Source organism: Manis pentadactyla, chromosome 16 (genome assembly GCF_030020395.1).
Source record: "Manis pentadactyla isolate mManPen7 chromosome 16, mManPen7.hap1, whole genome shotgun sequence".
NCBI lineage: Eukaryota > Metazoa > Chordata > Mammalia > Pholidota > Manidae > Manis > Manis pentadactyla.
Genome location: NC_080034.1, coordinates 51,509,760 through 51,531,507, shown reverse-complemented (window position 1 = coordinate 51,531,507; position 21,748 = coordinate 51,509,760). Strand labels below are relative to the sequence as shown.

The following is a 21,748-nucleotide window of genomic DNA, read 5'->3' as shown; positions in this document are numbered from 1 at the left end:
TGTATCCTGGATTTGTTTCCTCTGTATTTAAAGTACTTTATAGGCATAATGAAGCTGTTCATATCAGTAAGTGAACCTTACATGCATCTTCCCTTGCAGGACCTTCTGTCTCACATGGTTTATGTTTTAATTAGACCTTAGTTGTAAGGGTATAATTCTCTCATACGGAGTCCTCAAGTTGGAACGAAGGCATCAGTCTGAGCAGGATGCAGTAAATTGTCAGAGGATTTTTACATTGAAAGCTGTTTTGGGGCTTTATGATTTTATAAACTGTGTGTGCAGGAAATAATTGTTATAATCACATCACTCACTGTTGGTTGTGGAGATGTAAACGATGAGACTAGGAACCTGGTTGTGATGAAGAGGATTTTGCCTAGCATCCTTCAGTGGGTGCTGAAAAGGAGGATTTCAGCCTAAGAAGGATTAAGTCCTCCTGAAACTAAGACTGTCATCCAGTTGCAACTAATATGCTAGGGGAACTTCATGCAAACTTGGGGCAGTTGCTGTACGAGTGAATCCAACAACGTTGTGCCTTTGGTGTGTTGTGTGGCTAAGTCACCTGCCTTGTATTCAGGTGGGTATTTGGGCTCTTCAGGTGGGGTCTGGTTAGACCGCTTCATTTGTCTGGTGTTTAACCGTGTGACTGGAAGACCGCTAGTGACTTGTGCCCAGGAGTTGTTGAGAAACGATATGTATTCTTTCTGCGGATGCCGGCTGCTTTCAGCCATCAGGTTTGAACCCTGACCACCACCCTCGTCTCTCAGGAGAGCCACCCAGGAGACAGGCTGTGCCTTCTTCCTCCGAGGTGATGGAAATCTCAGCTTGGCAAGTCTACTGGAGGGAAGGACATCGATGGAAGGTGGAAATCTGCGCTCTTCTTTGCCAGCTTGTCTCTCCCTCTTAGTGTAGAAGATGGAGAGTTACTCTCATTCTAGGAAATCCTGGAAGCTTAACAAGAGTGCAGCATAAGTTATTCAGGGCTTAGAGTCTCTGTGGTTGGATTTCTAAGATGTAGTTTGTATTTGTGCAGAGCTGAGGAATTTAAGAGCTGGAAAAGATGTCAGATGACCTAGCTCCTTTTCTAGTGCCATGGAGGTTTTATGTGACCCCTTGGTGGCCAGGGGTAAAAACCAGTTCTGTTGGGCATCCAGTGTGACAGCATCGTTTGACTATGAGATACTTGCCTCTTCTTTGAACAAAAGGAAGCTGGATATCCCAAGTCCTGCTTTTACTCAGGGTTATTGATGTTTTCCTTATTCTCTTAAGACCCTGAATATCTGAGAAGCTCAAAGGCTTCCATGTCTAAGTTGAATCACTGTAAAACACTTAAGTATTGAAGTATGTGTGTGAAGGTAAGGACTTCCTAGATTAACAGTATGCAGATGTTCTCAGACAAAAATGTGCGAATATCCTTGGCTGCATGAACCAGCACTTCAAACCTTAAACCCTCCTTGCCGGTTCCCTAAAAGTTACCTCAGTTCAGTCGTGAGCATCAGCCATCTCCCCCTGTCTGGTTTTGGCTCTTGTTCTCACTCAGTCTCTCCTGCAGGGTCTCTTCTTCCCGTGCCTCCTTAGTGCATCTCACGTCTTAATCTTCTTTCTACCTTTACTTCTGGGGCTGCTGGACTGGCCTCTGGGCTGGCTGCTAGTCAGGTCTGTGGTTTTCCCAGCCTCCCACCCCAGGCCTCGTTTTGCTCGTTCTTCCCTCGGAAATCTGAATTGGGTCTGATGCAACAGACAGAAGGGAGCCACATTTTAAAATTAGACCTTCAAGACCAGTTATTAACCTGTATTTCTTCTTTTCAGTCTTTTTGCATTCTCTGCTCTGCCAAGAGCCGTTGCCCTATCCTGCAGTGGTACGTTCTGGCACTACTCGCTTTAAAGAACTCCAATACAGTGGCTCACTGCACCTCTGGTTGTGGATGCAGTGTGTCTTTTTCTAAACCCCAAGGGATAGAGAACCACAGTGTTAGTCCATGAAGGTGTCTGGGCGTGGGGTGTGTAAGGGAGGGAGACGGAGAGTCTTTTTCCCAGTCCTTTTACAGCCCGTGGGGTGGCTTTTTGCTCGAGGCTTCCACGTGACAGAAGGGCCAGTGCTGTCCTTTTATGATGGAATTCTGACCTCCAGAACTGGGTCTTAGTCACATAATACTTGTTTGGAGTAATATATATATTTTTTAGTTTATTGTAAGTGTTAATATTTACATGCGTTCTTCTTTCACGTAACTCCCCCTCTCTCCTTTCTTCCCTCTGTTTCTCCAGGATGACAGTGATGGGATTCCCTGGTCAGAAGAGAGGGTGGTACGGAAAGTCCTTTATTTGTCTCTGAAGGAGTTCAAGAACGCCCAGAAGAGGCAGCATGGGGAAGGCCTTGCTGGGGGCCTGAAAACCGTGAATGGTGAGTTGACTCTTCGGCTGGAACTGGCTGATGTCCATGGGTGCAGCCTTGTTTCTGAACTGCATGTGTTTTGGGCAGCTGTGCTTCTCCAGCTCGGCCCTCACTGGCAGTGACTGTGGACATCCTGTTGGGCTCACTGATTTTGATGCTCCTGCGTGTGCTGCAGACCGGAATTGGCAAGGTGCCTTAGTTCATCTGTCCTCTGTAGACAAGACCAGGGCTGTGGTCTGATTTCCGCTGCCCCATGGGTTCAAAGTGGAGCCTGTCTTACAGATTTTTCTGTGGATCTGTCTTCCTACTCGAGTATGACAGCAGAAGCTGTGGAAGATCTTGCTGCAAGTGGAACTTCTAGTTCTTAAGCCATCTGTATAGGAAGTAGCCTAAGTCTGCTTTCTAAGTACTGCCCTTTCTGCTCTCTTGCTCAACAGCTTCCTAAGTACCCGCTTCCTTCCCTGTTGATCAGGCTGGGCAGGTTGCTGCACAGTAGTGTAGACAGTGACAGAGAATTCCTGTGCATCCGGAAGGGTGCTTCGTCCTATATGGGTCTCAAATGGATCCTTGCTGCCTGGGAGGAAACTTGGCTGCTCTCTGAGTGCATTTTGATGTTGTTTAAAAACAGGATTTGTGTGACTCAGATGAAATCATCCAGTGAGAACCATTTCGGGGCAGTCTATATTTAAGGGGATGTGGCTGTGGTGGCATTCCACAGTCTGCGCTGTATTTATTCATCTCTTAGGATTATAGATAACTGTGAATGAATTGTCCTTGCTCTGGTTTGTATTTGCTTGGAGCAAGGAGATGAGGAAGAAGAGATTTTGTTTGTCTTCTGAGTCTTTGCTCTGGTCGTGGGGTAATAGAGTCATCACACACGGGGCACTCGACAGCTTGTCAAGGTGTATTTCTTCTTTTCAGGGTCACTTAGGGCTTCCCATTCTTTCCATCCTGCTTAGCTGAAAGGTAAGTTGTCCGGGGGCCTCTTGTTGGAACTAGAGCTTACAGACAGGACCTGTTGCTCCTCTGTTTCCATAGAGCTGTGTGGCAGGGTTTTCTGACGTGACCTCCCTGCAGCCCATCATGATTTGCCCCACCACCCACCCTAGGTATGTCACTCTCTTCTAGTACCGTGTAACTTGAAACAAGAACCCCCCTGAAGTCTGAGCCAACATGTATTAAAGGCCCTTTTTGAATTGCTTTCACATTCACAGAAGCCAACTCGGCAGTGGAAGCTATTGCTACAAGTGCACAGTTTGGACCCCTGTATGCTCATGGGTCTCCTGACAGGTGGGACCTCTTCGTCCCTTGGCTGTCATGATAGAGTAAACGCTAAGCCCAGTGTCTGTCTATTCAGAGAGAACTTGATGTGCTAGTTCTTGTTTCTGTGTCACGCTGAAGTAGTGTTTGTGGTAAGTTTGGTGGGGAGGGTGGCCTGGGGGAATGGCATTGCATCCTGGAGTTTAGAATAGAGCAAAGGCTGCTTAGGGGTTCAGAGTGTGCTGTTGTGATGAGGCATGTTCTCATTCTGCCTTTTAAGAGTGGTAATGCCTTAGTGCTTGTGGAGTCTCTTAACAGTTAAAAAACAACCCACTGGCAAAAATCGGCTTTTGGAACAAGAAGTTTAGCCAGGTGTCTAGGATTGAATGAAAGTAGAATTTCGGTAAAAGAACAAAATCTAAAATAAGTCATTCAAGAAGCAACCAGCACTGCCAGCTAGTTGGCTAAATGCAGCTCTCGTTTTTATTGGCCTAGTCAAGGGCTTGGCGGTTCTGAGGAAGGAATTCTAAGAAAAGTTGGCAGAGACATCTTTATACCACTGAAGACTTCAAATAGTTCTTGTACTGAGTTCATAAAGAAAAGGTAGTTACTGCTCTGGTCGTTTGCATTTCCCCCTGGTAAAGACTGACTTTCTTTAAATACTGAGACACGAAGGCTGCTCTCTCATGGTTGTGAAACTGCTGTGAATCTGCCTCTTTCTGGTTTCTGGTGGTGTTTGTGCAGGCAGCATTCCCAGGCTACCTTTTTGTTATTCTGCACATTGGATTTCGATTGGCTTCTAAGTAAACACATCTCTTTGTTTCAGAATTTAAATGTGTTTTAAGAATAATTTTCTTCAAGGCGGCTGACACGTTCAAGTGAGCTTCCCTGTCTGGGGGCTACTGCAAAGCCTGGGAAGCGGGCATCACGCCCAGGGGACTGACTCCTCTGTAGGTCTCTGAGCCTCTGGAGCCTGTGGGTGTGATCCAGAGAAAGCTGAAATTGTAGGGAGCATCCAAGGCTCTCTGGAAGCTGGGGTTGGGAGTGGGGACAGTGGCCAGCAGGGCTGTCTTCAAATGTGTGTTACGTATGTGTACTTAGCGTGGAGTGGATGCTCCGTCCTCATCTTCCATATGCTGTACAGTAGAATGACCTTGTCTGAGGCTGTTCTCACAGCACTGCTATCTTGGATTCTTCACTGCGGGGCAAGTGAAGATAGGCTTGGGGCGGGAAGCAGTTTTAAGTCATGCAAGGTATGTGTTCTTCTTTAAAAAATTTTTTTTGGGTTAGTCCCCCAATTCCTCAGGGTTCCCTTTGAAAACTTGATATAATTCCTTGGTCCAGTTGGAACTGTCACAGAAATTTGACTGGTGATAGAATTCTGACACTGTCAGAGCCCATGGTGGGAGGTGGGCGATGAAAGTGACAGACAAGGGTGAGAACACGCCTGTACCTAGACTGGGGCCTGGGGGTGGGGATTCCTACCCTGGGCCCCCTTTTCATGGTTTGTAGCTGGGGGACCTTGGCTAGTGACAATACTTGTGAGACTATTGGTGTTTGCCTCTGTAAGCTGAGTGAGACATCACGATGGGGCTCTGTGAGTGTCCTGTGTGGTAGTGACTGGCCCAAGGTCACCTGGCTACCTACTACACTGTAGCAGAATTGGAATTCTAGCTCAAACTGTGGAACTTTGAATTCAGTATTTATTTTGGAACCAGAATGGACGAAAACTGCACCACCTCTTTGCAGCAGTATTATTGGCAACAAGGCGTTTTATTTTTCCCAAAACAAAGATACTTTTGGCTTATTGGTTCTTCCAGAGTTTCCTGGGAACATTCAATTTTTAAGTAATTTTGCGTTAAGAATAGAATGGGCTTGACGTAATTTTTACCTAATTGGAAAATGAATTGACTTCAAATCATTGGCTTGCTTGGGTGGTGATTAAATAGCCCTTTGCCCTTACCTCTTGTGGGAGGGTCCGGGGGTCTGGAATCTGTTAGCAACAAACAACAGGAGCTTGTATCTGAGCTGCTAAGCTCAGCTGCCCCAGGTCTGCAGGTCTGGTTGACTAGTAATAATCCAGGCAGACATAAGATAGTAGAGAAACCTCATATTTTATGTCATAAAGTCTGTGTTTGCCATCAGTCTTGCTTTTGTAGTTCTAAAGTGACAGGAATGAATTTCTTTTGTCTTACCAGAGGTAGGGAGTGTGACTCTTATAGATTGGGTAGGAATTGAAGCGATCATTACAGCGTGTTGGTTATAGCCAGGCTTAAGGGGAGGGGTCGCTAAGATTTTGCTGATTGTGAGCCTTCTGTTTCCTGCTGTAGATAATGCCACTTTTTCTGGCTGTAATAAATTGACAAAAGCTTAGGAGAGGGCTGGCAGAGGCTGAGGTCTCGGCCACTCTTTGAGGGCCCTTGGCCTGCTGGGGCTGAAATTAGGGACATTTAAATAATAACATGCTACACAAATAATGAGTACACATAATTACACAGTAAGAGAGGGGAGCTATTAGCTGTATTTGAATTTCATTTGCTTCTCATAAATGTCATCTGAGATCCAGCAAGCCCTCTGGCCAGCTAAAGAGTCTTGACTAGATTTAAGGGCACCTGGCTCCTTGCTCTCAGAATCTCCTAACACTTGTTATGTTTAATTTATATTGATTTACCAGTTATTGTTCCAACATTTTTACCTGTATCGTGCTCCTTTCATCTTCAGAACAAACCATTTTAGAGATGAGGAAACGATACACGAGGGTGGATTAGCAGTTTGCCTACACAGCTAGTATGTGGCAGAGCCAGGATTTAAACCCCAGCTTTCTGTGCTAGAGCTCCCCTGCTTTTAACCACCACTTAGATAAATAGACATAATTTAGGAACACTCTATAAAGATAGGATTCCAAAAATAAGAATTCGTAGGAGGACTTTTCTTCCTAATAGCAATTTCTTTTGAAGGAAATATGTGACATCCTTCAGTGGGGAAGAGACCTCAGAAGAAGGTGGGTAGAAAAGTATTACCTTAAGCGGCTCTGGCCTTCATTGTAGAGCTTGTAATTGAATTGATAGTTAGAGGGTATCAGAAGCTTGCTCTCTGGATTGGTCACCCTCCTTTACTTGAGTCACAGTCACACAGATGCATTCGTTGGTTTTCTGCTTATTCCGCTAGAGGTAGAGATTTGTATTTTGAATACTGTTGTTGAGCCAGTGGGTTGACAATCATAGGAGGGCTGCCAGTCATCTCGTGGCAGTGGTTAGAGAGGGGCCTTTCTGGCAACCGCCCACTTGTAGCTGAGGATCAAAGCTGGAAGTATAGATAGAGAGAGATATGCACCCCACCCCCGCCGTCCTTTTTTTTTTTAAGGAATAGAACTTTGGTCTCCCCTCACAATCTTTCTCAGAAACTCCTGATGTTTTTTGTGGAATAAAACATGGGTCCAACTCCTGAAAATTCATTGTTCACAGCATAAAATGAAACAACTTGTGAGTCAAAATTTAAAAGTCAGCATTGTCTGCTGACTGGCAGTTTATTTGCGGGGCTCTGTTTGAAATGAACGTCATGGCTGTATGGTCGCCATCTGTCAGCAGAGGGGACACCTTTCCCTTCTGCTTTGAGCCTGAAGCATTCGGGTCTGGCTGTTCCATAAATGGCCCCACCCTTGACAGGAAAGAGCCTTTTTGTCTTCTGAAGAGAGTGGCTTACCCTTCTGCGTTGGACTGCTCATGGGTGCATGCTGGTGTCCCTGTCAGCTATAGGGGCGCCAGCTCGGGCTGCTCCCGTGGCAGCTGCTGCAGGTCGGGTAGGAAGTTTAGCTTTTCTCCAGCACTCCAAACTGAGACTTTGCTTACTTGTTTTCCCGGATGTGTGAGACAACAGCTCCATGTGAAAGAAAGCTGGCTGAAATGAAGGGCAAGTTCGCTTTATTAAAACAACTTAAATGCTTTCTTTGTTAAAAGCAAAGCTACATTTATCCTGGAAGATGATTTCTTTGTCTCTGTAGCCTGTGGTCAGTCTCTGTCACCTAAGTGATGCAGATGGAATGGAACATTCCTTGGCAGGCTTTCGTTTGAGTGATACTTAATTGAGTCCTGAGTCCTTGCTGTGTATTTGGTATTGTGAGTAATAAAACTGAAGTCGGGGTGCTTGTTCTGGATGAATCTGAATACCTTATAGCCCCCCATCTAAGATGTCATAGAGTGATACACCCTTATTTTATTTACCAGTAAGAAAAGAAAAACAATGCTTCTAATTATAAAGGTAAGCTGTCATACTGTGAGATGCTTTCTAATTTTAGATATGCATGTTATGAGAAAAATGTGTGTGACCTGGAATCAGGGAAACAGAAGATGCTGTAGAAGAAATGCTTTAAACACCAGAGGTTTGTGACTGCATTTGGTCTAATGTGAGGAGGCCAGCAAGGAGGCAGATGCTGTAAAAATAGACCTGCTGTTGAGCTACCGGGAAAAGCTGCATTAAAGAATTTGCTTCCCAGTGAACGTTCAAAGATTTGGGACTTTGTGAGCCAAGAGCTGGGGATTGAGGTGGGGGGCAGAGGCGAGGGCCTGCACATAAGTACCTGACAGATTTCTGGGACTACCCTGCTTGTACTGCTCTGACATCAAGGGAGTGGTGAGCCTAACTGTTACCCTCTGGTTGCAAATTATGAATTGCTAGGTCAGGAAGGGACTTTTGAGAGGTATGAAAGTCAGACTCATCGTTTTGAAGATGAGGAATTTTCGTCTTCATGTCGAGCTTAACTGGAGGGAATGGATCATGCTGAAGACTTATTGGAACCGGAAATCTTATTTAAATGACTGGGAGACCAGTGCTTCCCGATAGCTGTGGCTGCTTTCGGTGGTTTCCTGGAGAGTTAAGAGGGAGGGGCCCCTCTGAGGTTAATGTGGTTCCTCTTCTCCTCTTCCCTGTCACTCTGTGCCTGAGACCCTCGTTCCCTCCCGTGCCCTTGGCCTGCCTCCTTTGTCAGGTCTGTAAGCTCTGCCCTGTTTCCATGATCCATCAGCATTCTCATCAACCCCCCTTTAGTACAAGGAGGGGCCTACAGCACAGGTGTGTCACCTTGGAGAGAATCAATGGTCAGGACGGACACGGGGTGTGTGTGATGTCTGCGCGTGACCCCACTGCGGAGCTTTCCAGCTTGTCACAGTCGTTAGAGAGACCCTGCTTTGAGGTGTGCTGAGAGCAAGAGGAAATCTGTGGTCTGGAACGTTTTTAAAGCTGGGCCACCTGTAGTAAGAGCCTGTCACTAGCCATCCTCTCCCTTTGCTCATCAAAGCATTTATCTTCTCATCTCTGTGGAGATAACACTCTGGAAATGATTCCCGCTTTCCTCAAAATTATTTACTGCTTCACTGGATAATTCTCATTAGTAAACAAAACCTGTTGTAGTTTCTGCCATAATAAAATAAATCCCTCACTGGTCTGGCGTCTCCTCCTGCTATTCATCTCTTACATAACAGAGTTCCCTGAAATAAAATGTCTAACCAGTGTCTTCTCTACTATTTATATTCATGTTAATACCCACCCACTCTTGTTCTCTTTGAATCCCTGGAGCTAGGCTACTTACCAAGGCTAATAGTGACTTGATGGCCAAATGCACGTTTCAGTGTGGCTTTCATTGCTCATTAGGCAGCATTTGACAGGTTCGAGCCTTTCCTGAATTCCACTACCTTCTTGCCTTCTGCACTTCATTTCTTGGTAGGCCTTAATGAACCCGAGGTGTCCCAGAGCCCACTCTATCTCCCCTCTTACCTGCTTCTCCCCTACCCTGTCTTCTCATTGTCAATAAATGCCAGTTCCATTCTAGTTGATTTGGGCCCAAACCTTGCTGTTCTATTCTATTTTTTTCCCTTCAGACTTTGCTGTCCATCCTTTAGCAAAACCTGTGTGTTCTAAACTTAAAATACCTTCTGAATCTGAATTTGCACCACTGTCTTTAGTCCATTACCTTGGGCTTGGGCTGAGACTCCTAATGCTCTGGCAGCTTCTGCCTTTGTCCCCCTCCAGGCAGCAGCCAGAGCAGACCTTTATGAAGGCAAGGTATCCCGTGCTGTGCCTCTGCAGCTTCTCCCCAGCTCTCTTAGCATAAAGCTAAAAACATCCTTTCCCTGGCCACTCGTTGTGGGCCCCAGTATCTCCCTGGGCTCACGTAGCCTTCTGTCCCTTACCTGTCTTGACTCACCTAGTCTAGCCTTCCTGCTACTGCACATAGACCAGGCACACTTTTCTTGCCCCAGATTTTTTGCATTTGCTAATCCTTCTTTCTAGAACTCTCCCCTTTAGCTACTTATGTGATTTAATTCCTCTCTGTATTTCTCTTCCAAAAATTGTTCCTTTGTCTGTTACCCTTGAGCTCCTCACCTTGTAATGTTTTTCTGCATAGAAATTCTCACTGCTGTTACTTTGTATTGTTGTCATTAGTTACTAGCTCTTGCCCCATGCCCCATGTATGTTGTACTTTGCATGACAGAAAAGCCTCATCTGTTTTGACTGCTGTGAATGTGCAACCCCTGGGCACCCTGTTCAGCACAAATCCGACTCCCATGTCCAGTTACCCCTCTGCCATGCTTCCCTGTTTTAAACTGGCATTACCCATTTTGTTCTGAGGTGGTGTGCGTGCAAGTCCTGACCAAACGAGCTCTTGAACAGTTTCACTTATTATCCTCTTCCGTGTCACCTAATCTTGTGGTGCTATTCTTAAGCCCCCTTTACTTGGGTTTGGGGGTGCTGGGTGGGTTCCACCTGTGACTCTAGATTTCCTTTCGGAAATGCACATGCCTTGACGCTATGCCCCAGATCATAGTCCAGGCTATTTCCCCTCCAAAGAGCATGTTTATTCATGATTGTGATACATTTATATGTCTCATCATAAAGATTCTTGGAATCGGGTCACCCTTGTACCCCTTTCTTAACCACATTTGTGAATACCTGTTTAGGTACAAGATGCATTGCTTGGTAGTTTGAATTAAAATTGGGGGTTTTAGGAAAAAAGTCAACACTTTTAATTATTATAACATTATAATTTTTACTATAATTTGTGGGTCTCTATGTTAAGCCACTTTGTGCAAGGCTACAAGAAAAAAAATTCAACGAAGTAAATTTGAAGATTTAATGGTCTTTTAAGTGCAGTTCATGAATTGGGCAGCATTCCATCTAGCAAGTAGAGAAATGCTCTGAAGGGCTACAGGAAGGGAGAGGTTTTTAAAGGCAAGACAAGGTGGATACATTCCCATCACCCCACAAGAGCTTCCTTCTGCTCTCCTGTTTCATCTGAAGTCTTTAAACTGTGTGTGCTCATTTTAGGGTTTGTCACCAGGGCTCTATTTTTAGAAGCTTTTATGGTTATGTATGGGTTTATGGTGTTTTCCCAGAATGTACCAGGTGCCTGAGAGTGTCTACTGAGACTTAAAAGTGGCCTATCAGTCCGAAGCTCACGTGTGTCCAGTAAATAGCTCCTGGAGGCCCAGGCTTGGGTCGACATTGGTCACTGCTTTTGCAGAAGACCCCACAACTGGGTGTTGTCATGTGTGACACTTACCACCTCGCGGTGACATGTGTGGGGCCAGATTCCCTGTTTTAAACTGGCATTACCCATTTGGTTCTGAGCTGGTGTGCGTGCAAGTCCTGACCAAATGGGCTCTTGAACAGTTTCACTTATTATCCTCTTCTGTGTCACCTAATCTTGTGGTGCTATTCTTAAGAAGTCTGAGCGTTAAGAAATCTCCGCCTTGATGTAATTCCAGAAATTCTGCCCCTAGGATCCCAGACTGGGCTTTCCCCCAAAGGCAAGCTTAAAGAGGCAGCCCTAGGCCATGTACTTCTCTGCTCACTCAGTTTGTCTCAGTTAGATTGATTCTTGTGAGGAGCCCTTGATCTGCCTAATGACCTTAAGGATGCAAAGTCATGTGGCAGCAGTGTAGTAAGGCTGCTGATTTCTGTTCATTTTTTTGTGGCTGTGGTGAAAGTCTGTATATTAGTCAGCTTGTGCTGCTGTAAGAAAATACCATAGACTGGGCGGCTTAAATCACAGACTTTTATTGCTCATTGTTCTCGAGGCTGAAAATACGAGGTCCGGGGTGCAGCCAGTCCAGTTGCTGGTGACAGATTGCTTCCTGGTTGTGTCCTCACATGGCTGAGAGTTGGGGAGAGGGTGCCTGTTTCTCTTCTTCCGGCGACACCAGCCCTGTCAGAGTATGGCCCACCCATATGGCCTCATTCGACCTTGGTCAACCTCCTCACAAGCTCTGTCTCCCAATACAGTCTCATTGGGTGTTACGGACTTTGTGTCCCCACATTCCTGTGTTGAAGCTCTAACAGCCTTCTGCTTGGTGGGGCTTTGAGATGGTGATAGTTTTGTTTTAATTTTAGGCAAATTTCCATGTTAATCCTGTGATGTTTTCTTGTGCTTGTGATACAAGACTGATTTCCTGGTACATCAGTGAACCCTAAGAACTGTTGGGTCTTTAGAGGAGTTACTGTTCCTGCCAACTGGATGGAATTAAGCTTATACTTTATTTAGTCCCTGCTTTTGTGAGCCCACCTGGGTCACCTAAGGATTGAAACATGACTCTTGTGCAAGGGGAGCTGTATTAGGAGGCTAAGAACCCTAGGAAAGGGTAAGCAGGGTATTTTGGAGGGGAATGGCAGTTGAGATGCTACAGGAAGGATGTGTTTCTGTTGTCAGTTTGGGGAAAAATCGGGATTATTTGAGGCTGAGGCAATCCTATTTGTTACGTACTAATTCCTCTTGCTTGCCTCATGCTGTAAATGCAATTTAGGGCAGTGCTTTCCAACCATTTTTATTTCTTAGCATGTATACAAAGGGAAGACCTTGTGGGGTCACTGAATCGGGCTGCACTCATCCAAGACGTGACTTACTCCAGCATGGAATTTGTTTATCTCTGTTCACTCTTGTAAATGATACCATCACCCACCTCCTCCTGCTTGGAGAAGGGCCTCATGTTTTCTCAGTCTGACCCATCTCATGAGTTAAATTCTGTGATGTGTGTATTTATGGAGCTATAATTACTATCAGACTTACCACAAAGGACTAGTGTCGTTTTGTTTTGCTTGTGAATTTCTTAGAGTCCATTTCCCCCAATTTAGAGGGCTTTTTACTTAGCCTTTGAAAATAACCTGTTACTACTTGAGCCATATTAAATGTTTAGAGTCCTGTATGGCATATCTTTAAAGCCAGAAGAGTGTTGATGAGATATGCTTTTGGGAAATCACTGGATAGTCCATAAATCTCTTAACTTGTTACTTAATCTCCTCCGCTGTGAAATCTCATATATCCTGCTGGCTTTCTCTGTAGTCTTTAGGGTGCTTCTGCAGCCCCAAGTTTAGCTTCATAATTTTTTTCCAAAAGATCGTAGGATAATAAGGGTCTCTCCTTCAAGGAGGTTGGGGGCCAGTGAGGGAAACATGAGTTGTTTTATAACCTTAGGCCTGCCTATTGAGGAGAGGAGTTGCCAGTGTCAGCCCAGCCTGTCGGCCAGGCTGCCCTGTGTTGTGCCAAGGCGAGCTTTAGGCACCTCGTGCATGATGTCCTGGGACCCCGTTCCCGCTCTCTCGCGCTGTTCCCTGACCTTTCACTAAGCTCTGGGCTCATTCACACTTTGGATCTAATTCTGCACGCGGGGCCTCTTACTGTGTGACCTGCCTTGCTGTTGTCTTCTCGGTTATTTCGCGACCGGGTCCACGTTTCCCTTTGGCAGGTAGGTGGGCATCCCGGTCATTCTTGGCGCCTGGTCTAGATAGCAGGGAAAGACATCTGGGCCTGAGACTCCCACGCCAGCATCTGGTGCTGTCTTAAGAGGCAGTTTCCTTCCAATTTTCCATGGCTCTGAACAGTTCTCTTGCCTTCTGATGCATGAAGGCAGCTCAAGATCTCCGCTTTGGAAACATTTAACTCTGCTCTGACACTCTTCTTCCCGCCGATACAATTGGGGTATTCGTGAAGGAATCCATAGTTTTGAATACATACTTTAGAAAGTTTTTCCTCACTTTTGAGTATTTCTAGAAGATTGACAAGTCCTCTTCAGATGTGATTAGGACAGATGACATACCAGTTGAAATAAACCGTAGTTGCCGTTTTGGCATGCGGGAGGCCTGGTAATTTCTAGAGGGATCTACATCGCAAATTGCTTAGCCTGTAAGTAAGCCTGTGCTCTAGTGGCTTTTCTCTGCCCTCACTCAGCAGTTTACCCAACTTCAGACTACTAGTGTTATTTGAAAAGGGCCTTTCCAGTTTACTCAGTTGGAAAGCGTTACAGAGTTTTAAAGGGTGAGCTGGAAGGCTCTCAGCTGGCACTTTCTGAATCCCTCAGAGAAAAATAATGGCCAACTCTTTACTCTGTGCCTGAACTCTTCTTATAAAGTGAGAAGCCAAGAGTTATGAAGCTGTCATACAGGGCCAGGTTGAACTGTGTTGGAGCATGTCTTTATCCATGCTAAGACAAGAGACTGTTTTCTGATAAAAATACTAATCCCCACACCTCCCTCCACATTTTTATGTTAATCTTACTGCCACTGAAAATAAAAGGGTGTAGTGATTGCAATGTACAGTGTATTCACCCCACCCTCAGAGCCTTTTCTCCAAAAGATGTACATACTCTTTTTTCCTTCCTCTTTACAATTCAAGGAAGAAAAGTACTGAGTTGCTTTATTCAACAGGTGTTGCACCTTCTAACGGAAGTTGCCTCTTTGTTATTTTTGGCTTTTTTTTTTTAAATGGTTTCAGTGGACAAGGTGCTGGGGTAGAAGCAGGAGCTTGCCATTGATTTATTAACTGTTTGTTACCATCTGTCTGCCTCGCACGTCAGTCTGTTAATGGAAAGCCCAGTGTGAATGTGTCGTGGGGCCTGGGGGTGCTCCATCTTTCCGAGTTGTCTCACTGCACAACCTGTGTAATTGCTTCCACCCAGGCCCCTGAGAAGCCTGTGGACAGGGGGAGAAACCTGAGGAGAGTGTTGGCCCGGTTTCTTTATCTGTCTGTTTCATGCCCGTGGGTCTGCACTCTCAGGTCAAGCAAAGGTGCCTTTTCAGCACTGTCCACATTGTGCAGCCCACTCTTGGTGCTCCTACCTCCTGGGTCTCTCTTCATGGAAGAATTCCAAGGGAACAGGTTAAGATTGCCATCAAGTGGCTGCTCTTGGTAGTGGATGGGAGGATACTGGCCACCACTGCTGGCTGTCGCCTCGTACATTCTCCTCCGTTTTTTAGCCCCTCTGCGAAATACAAGCTCAAGGGGCGCCTTCTGTCTAAGGAATTGACTACATTTTTGGGGGAAGGGGGCAGCGAGCAGAGAGCTCAGAGCATCTATGTATTATGCATCCTCCAAGAAGGCATCTGTGTGAGCCCACGCCAACCCCTTCCCGGGTGGACGTCAAACCTGAAGGCAGGGCTGAGTCACAGAGGTTCAGACCAGTGCGGCTAAGCCCAGTGGTGCAGCTCCATGCCCTGGAGCTGTGAAGGCAGGTGATGTAGCGGCTTCCTGGAGAGAACGGCTGGGCTTTCATACTTCTGCTCGTGCTGGGCCAGCAGGCCACAGCTCTCTTACCCTGGGCACTGGCAGGGAGGACTGCGCTGTCATCCCTCGATGGGTGTAAGGAACAAACCTGAATTGGCCATCCTGTTTGGCTCCTGTTCACTGTTTCCCAGCTCTGTTAAGTGGAGTAATTTCTTCCTCAGAGGTAATGTGTTTAGGATTAAAGAGATGATTTATTTAAAGTCCTTAGTACCTGGCAGAAAGCAAGCTTTCAAAGGGTCATTGTTATTGAGGTTCTAGATACACATTACCTAACTACTTCTCATAAAAGCTGTTGCTGTGTTACAAAATAGCACACTTAAGGGACTGCATTAGCATCAGTTTGCCCACTTCCCAGGGTCTGGATGCCCGCACCCTGTTGTTAGACCTCACCCTGGGACTTCAGAGCAGAAGTCTGACCGAGCCAGAAGGAAGCCATCCTTATTTAGTGTCCCCAGCAGGTTATTCCTCAGTGGGAAAAGCTGCTCTGTCGGCGTAGCAGGATCTCGGTTTGTATAGGCAGGGCGCCCTTTCCAGGGCACAGAGCTCTGGATTCTGTACTCTCTGAGGAGCCTGGGAGGGGGGTGTCTGAGCTGGTATGTGGTATGTGAAGGAAGATGAATCGGTGCCAGCTGGGTTGGAGGGGAGAGGCCTGAGGCTGGAAGCAGGAGGCAGTGGCTGTGGAATACATAAGCTTGGCATGAAATGTTAGGGTGTAGGGTCGAGGAAAGAACATTCTTAGGGCTTTTATGTTTTCAGCAGCTTTTTAGAAGTGATGGAGGCTATGTTATGTAACCATTCACGTTGCAATCTGTCAAATCATTAAGCCAAAATTTCTGGATTCTAGCCACTTAAAGCAGTATCAGATGCATCAGGAAAAGTGGGTATGTCATAATGGGCACTGACGTGGGATTATAATTCCAGTTGTCCCAGTAACTGGGCATCACTGTGAGCCATCTTGTCACTGCTTTCCTCCTGATGTAAAATAAATCTCTTGACATCCTTTCTTGTCTGGTTTCGTGTTTGTGATGAGCCATATGCTGATGTCTATGGCATGTTCATATTCTTCTTCCAACTTGCTGGCTCAAGGCTTAGGAAACATTCAGGTGATTTGTAGATGCTGAGGGAAGTGGACAGGAGGTAATCTAGGCGACAGCCGTCCTCCTTGGCCACTGTTTCTCTCCTCTGGTGTGTGACTCCTTCCCCGTCCCCCACCTGTATACAGGAATGCAGAGTGATGGCTTCTTCCTGGAGGTCCTGTGTGTGTGTAGGACCTAGGCAGTGACCCCAGAGTCACCTGTGTGTGGGTTTATACCTCTTGGTACCTGTAGCCTTGAGGGTAGCAAAATGGGAGTCTTAACTCAGAACAGTCTCATGTGGCACTTGATGTGCTCATGAGTGTTAGCTGGTGATTGCTGACCTTTACTCTCAAGCTACATGAAGATTGCCTAAAACCGTTTATGATAAAAAATCACCCTGTGGGGTAATTGCTTTGCAAAAAGTGTTTTCCTACAGTTTTTAGTTTTCTGAATAAGCTCATGGCTTTTTAATAGTTCTAACCTTGTTTTCCCATCTCTCCTCTTTTAAAAGCTAGGCTGATTACACTGAGAGCCATCTGCTGCTGAATTGAAGGGGGTTGTCCGCTTACTGCTCCATGTACCCCTCTCCTTTTTACCCTGCAGCCTGAAAAGAAGTCACTGTTGGTCTGACTTGCCCTGTTTCCTCGGTCTGAGCTCCTAGTAGAGGACCATGAGGGACAAGAGGGACTGCTGCTGCCTGCAGACTTGGTGACAGGGTCTCGAGACTAAAATGCATGAAAACTCTGTAGACCAGCACGGGCTGCCTGGTAGAACTTTCTGAGTGATGGAAATGTTCCATATTTGCATTATCCCTCTGATAGCCATGAGCCAGTTGTGACTTGGGAGTCCTCAGTACCTAGTTGGTCTGATTTAATTTAAAAATTAAAATTTTAATCTGAAGTCCCACATGTGACTAGGGACTACCAAATTTGAACCTGTGGCTGTAGAGGTAGGAGCATAGTGGTCAAAGGCCTCTCTTTTATCCTCTTGCTCTATCTTTTTGTTTTTGGCAGGAGGTCTTTTCAGATAGCTAGTGTGGTTACATTCAGAAACCTTCCCTGTTAGCTACCCTCATGGTATGTTGTACAGACATACTAATCTTCAAATTTTCAAGTGAAAAAATTTTACAAACCTTCTATTTTAGCACTCAAAAATCCTCACATTAATACTAATACTAATATTTGGATGCCTTTTAGTGTTTTGGGCAATTTTAGAATACTTTTATCTCATCATGGAGAACATCTTTTGTGATCGGACACTACTATCATGGCAACACACCCACTTTCCTTGTGATACCACTTAAATAATTTTTAAGATTTCCTTTTTACTCTGTTATTCAAGTAATTCATTTTAATAGTAGAAACCTTGGAAATTTCAGCTAAAATTGCAAAGATTGTCACTGGAGTGAATCTTGTTTTTTTAATCACTAGTTTTTATTTCTCCATGTCTACTTTGTAAACAGTTTGTTCTGGGTTTTTGTTTTTTTTTTTAACCCAGTTTAATTATTTTGTACAGTGGAATCTCTACAGTTTGAAACATTGTGATGAGCCTTTTGTCATGTTACTATGTTGAAAATGTGATATATTTTTTAAAGAATGTGTAATATCTTAAAATTAATCTTTTATTTTTAGCATTAGTCACCAGTATGGTACATGAGACTTTTAAGGAAGACATCACAAAGAATATACATAAAACTATAAACAGTGACTGTTGTAATTGCATTTTCTAAAAAAGGTAGGGGGATTATAGTTAATTTTGCCTTTTACTTGATTTTATTTGGCTCATGTTGTGTAACAAAATGGATTTATTTAAGCTATGAGGAAGACCCAGAACAGTTTTACAACAGAAAGAAATTACTGGCTCTAAAACAAAGAAAACAACAACACTATTAATGTGAGGATTTTTGAGTGCTAAAATAGAAGGTTTGTAAAATTTTTTCACTTGAAAATTTGAAGATTAGATCTTCTAATTCCCAAGAATTCCTAATTTTGAACAGTGAATACTGAAAGGTCAGTTTATTATAAATGACATGAGGTATTCCTAGCCAAATACTTTGAAACGCAAAGAGATAATTCTTTGAACATCTTTGGTAAGAAAGGTGGCCAGTGGAAGGCCTGGTGAGCTGTAAGGTGTGGCCTCGAAGGTCAGAGCACTGCAGGCTTATGAAGAACCCAAAAGGGTCTGGAGGAGCAAATTGCTCTTTTACAGTATATATTGGATCTCAGGTATTTTCTTAAGGCATGTTCCTCAAGAGCAAACTAAGTTGAGATGAGCAAAACTAAGTTGTCTTGTTCACAGAAGTGAGAGTCACGTAGATGTTTGCTCATCACTGGATATTACCTAGGGGTAGGACCTGCAGAGAAGGGAGTCCGTGTTGCGGAAGGCTGACCAGAAAGAGGAACAGGAGCTTTCTAGGTAGACAGGAGTGAATATTCCAAAAGAGGGAACAGCATGTGCAAAGGCACTGAGTCTTGAGAGGTTGAGTAATGAAGAGAATGTGTCATTTGTCATGTACGCAGGATCCAGGCCAGCTCCTGCAAAGCCCTCGTGGATTTTCATGGGACCTTGTCAGGTTTGAAAAGCAAGGCATTGCCCTCAGTCTACTGCATGGCTCAGGAAGCTGAAGTAGAAGAATTCTTTCATATTTAAATGGATGCAGATGGAATTTAAACCAGTTAAAAAAAGCAAATAATTAAAACAAACTGCATTGAAATTCTTGCACATAAATCTCATTTTGCTGAATAATATCTTGGTATTACTTTATAGAAGTTAACTTGCTGAATTATAGACGTGTACATTGTTGACATCTATTCCTAAGTTGCTGTCTAGAAATGTTTATCAGTTTATTATCATACTAGCGGTGTATGAGAGTATATAGGCCTTTTCAGAATCAAGATTTGAAAAAAGTGATTAACTACTCTTCAGTTGTGACCTTAGTTGGCTCTTTGTTTCAGTTCTTTTCAAATGCAGTTCTTCATTATTCATTATTCTTACGTAGGTAAAATGACCATGTCGTGATTCTCGTTGAATTTTACTTTATCTGGAGAACACAGGCTGCAGAAGTGTAATAGCAGTGTGCCGTCATTTTCTACTTGGCATCATTTCCATGTTTACCTTTTAAGTCCATTCCCTGAATCATTTAAAATATAGAAAAAGCCGCAATATATTTTATTTTTTAACAGCCCAGTAATTACAAATAGATATGAGGTTATTAAGGCATATATACAGGTAACCCTTATAAAGTACCAGTAATCCTTCTATATACACATTTAATTGCATGCTTCATTTCATCAGTCATGGTTGTTGTTATGTCCACTTAACAGATGAGGAAACTGAGGCCCTCAGGCACACAGTCTACAAAGAGTAAAACTAGGATTAGAACCAGGCAACCTTGTCCAGATTGTTCTGTGTGTGCTGTGAACCAGTAGGGTCCTTAGTACTGGATGCTTACCAGATCAGTTTTTTGTTTCTGTTCTTTTTTAAATTGATAGAACGTTTGTTCTTTCCGATAGCTTCTGAATTTGAATTTCCTGGTGTAACTGTAGTGCCATGTTATTGGCACTAGTCACTAACTCCATAGCAACCAAGTTTGTTTCACTAGTTAATAAACATTCACCCCTCTCAGATAGCCCTACTGTGTTCTTGTGATTATTGGTATAATTTTATAATTGAACAGTAGGGCCCTGAAGTCACGTTGACTCTAGAGCCAGCCACCTGCATTATGCAGTCGAGCACTGTTAGGGCTCCAGGAATTACTGAGGCCCCTGGAAGGACTCCAAGCCAGACTCCGTGTGTACCTAATGCCGCTTGGTATATTGCCAGTGTATTAACTTTTATTTATATATAATTCTACAAGTAATGTTTATTAACATTATGACAGCTCCTGTAAAGTGCCCATATTTCAATGACATTTCAAAAAGATACTTGCCCACACAGTGGGTCACTTCTCTGTGATAGCTTTTTATCACAACCTAGGTGATATGATCAATATCAGCCCAAATAAAGATAGGTATCTTTATGAGTATATGGCTAATGCAGCGTGATCATGAAAGCCCTCATTAAATCATTAAAATTAATAAATTGTTTATGAAATTCAGACTCTACACCCTTTTTTCACACAGGGCAGCCCACTTCACCCTACTCCTCTTTTATCATAAGTAGTTTTTGGAAAACTGCTATGTTTTGGAAGAATTTGGAAAACCGTGCAACTCAGTTCCCAAGTTGCCACCTTTGTGCACAGTAACCTGTGTAGGGAGCAGGAATTTGGAGAGCTTTCAGAGGCCGATCATGGGTGACAAGGAGGACTCTGTGAATTCCTCAACCCTAAGGCTTGTCTGTCCTTTATGAGGTGGGTCCCAGCTCTCAATATGGCCTGACTTCCTTGACTGGATACATGAATACAAACAAGGTCTTAACACTTCAGAGGCTGTAGATTCTTTAATTACAACACAGGATACTAACAGGTACCCAAATTTGATGAAGATGTGCAAATGAATTGCTCTCTCCCATTTTATCCCAAACCCGGTTTGGAAATATTCATTCACATATTTTAAAAATGCCGTGTGCAGCTGGTGGCTCCTGGAGGTGGCCCGACTCGGAGGTGATGAAATGGTTGTGCCCGTAGGTAGGTCCTCAGTTCCAAAGCTCTCAGCAGCAAAATATGTCCTGCTGTTTTGGCAATTAGGTGGATGGTACTTGCTGGCTGCAGAGCATTTCTTAGGCTAGGAGACCCTTTCTGAAATTCGGATCTCTTTTTAAGTAGCAGTTGGAGTGCCTTGTTCTGTGGAGTCTTCAGTAATAGGAGCTCTTCATACTAAACATTTAGAGATTAGAGTTGCTTGGTGTCCAAGCAGAAATTGACACCTTCCTTGGATACCAGTTTGCCCTGTTAACTTGTAAATGTGCATATTTGCATATTTTAGGATTCCAGAGAATCTCTAGTGCATGCTCTCCAGGGGACAGACAAATTGAAGGATGCCCAGCAGCATGGTTCCTGAGAGCAACAATTTGGCAATGCCTTAGATTCCCTTGGATATGACAATTGGGATAAATGATGGAATATTCATACAATGGTGTTAGATGAGTAAGAGTGAAAATGAATGGGCAAAGTAGCAGCAAAATCAGGAATGGATCTTAGCAACCTAATGTGCCCTTGGGAAAAAAACGAGTTCCCTAAGACTTCACACATGTAACACCCTTTTTGTGATGTTTGTAATGAAGCACATGAAATAGTCATACTGTTTAAGCATATCTATTTGTGCTTTAACTGAAATAATAAATGAGGTGGGGAAGCGTCTAGGTCATGTTTTAGTAATTGGATTCGGCTGTGGGTTTGCATATATTCTTTATATATTAAAAATTAAAATGGGAAGACCAAAATCGGTAATATTGAGGAGTCTTCACTTAAGAATTAGGACTTGTTCTTATCTCTCAGTTTTGAAACTTACCTGATGGTGCAGTCCATCCTATTAACTT

General features: G+C 44.1%; 1 protein-coding gene across 5 annotated transcripts in view; it reads left to right on the top strand.

Annotated features, from left to right (window-relative positions):
* Nucleotides 1–21,748, top strand: part of JARID2 (jumonji and AT-rich interaction domain containing 2) — a 263,143-nt gene that overhangs the window by 103,608 nt on the left and 137,787 nt on the right. For 4 of the 5 annotated variants that reach the window (XM_036890250.2, XM_036890163.2, XM_036890084.2 and 1 more), the window contains one exon: nucleotides 2,263–2,398. The exons of the other annotated variant lie outside the window; for it this stretch is intronic. In XM_036890250.2, coding sequence (XP_036746145.2) covers nucleotides 2,263–2,398 — 136 coding nt within the window. Of the gene's footprint in view, nucleotides 1–2,262; nucleotides 2,399–21,748 lie in introns of those variants that run through there. 5 annotated transcript variants of the gene reach the window in all.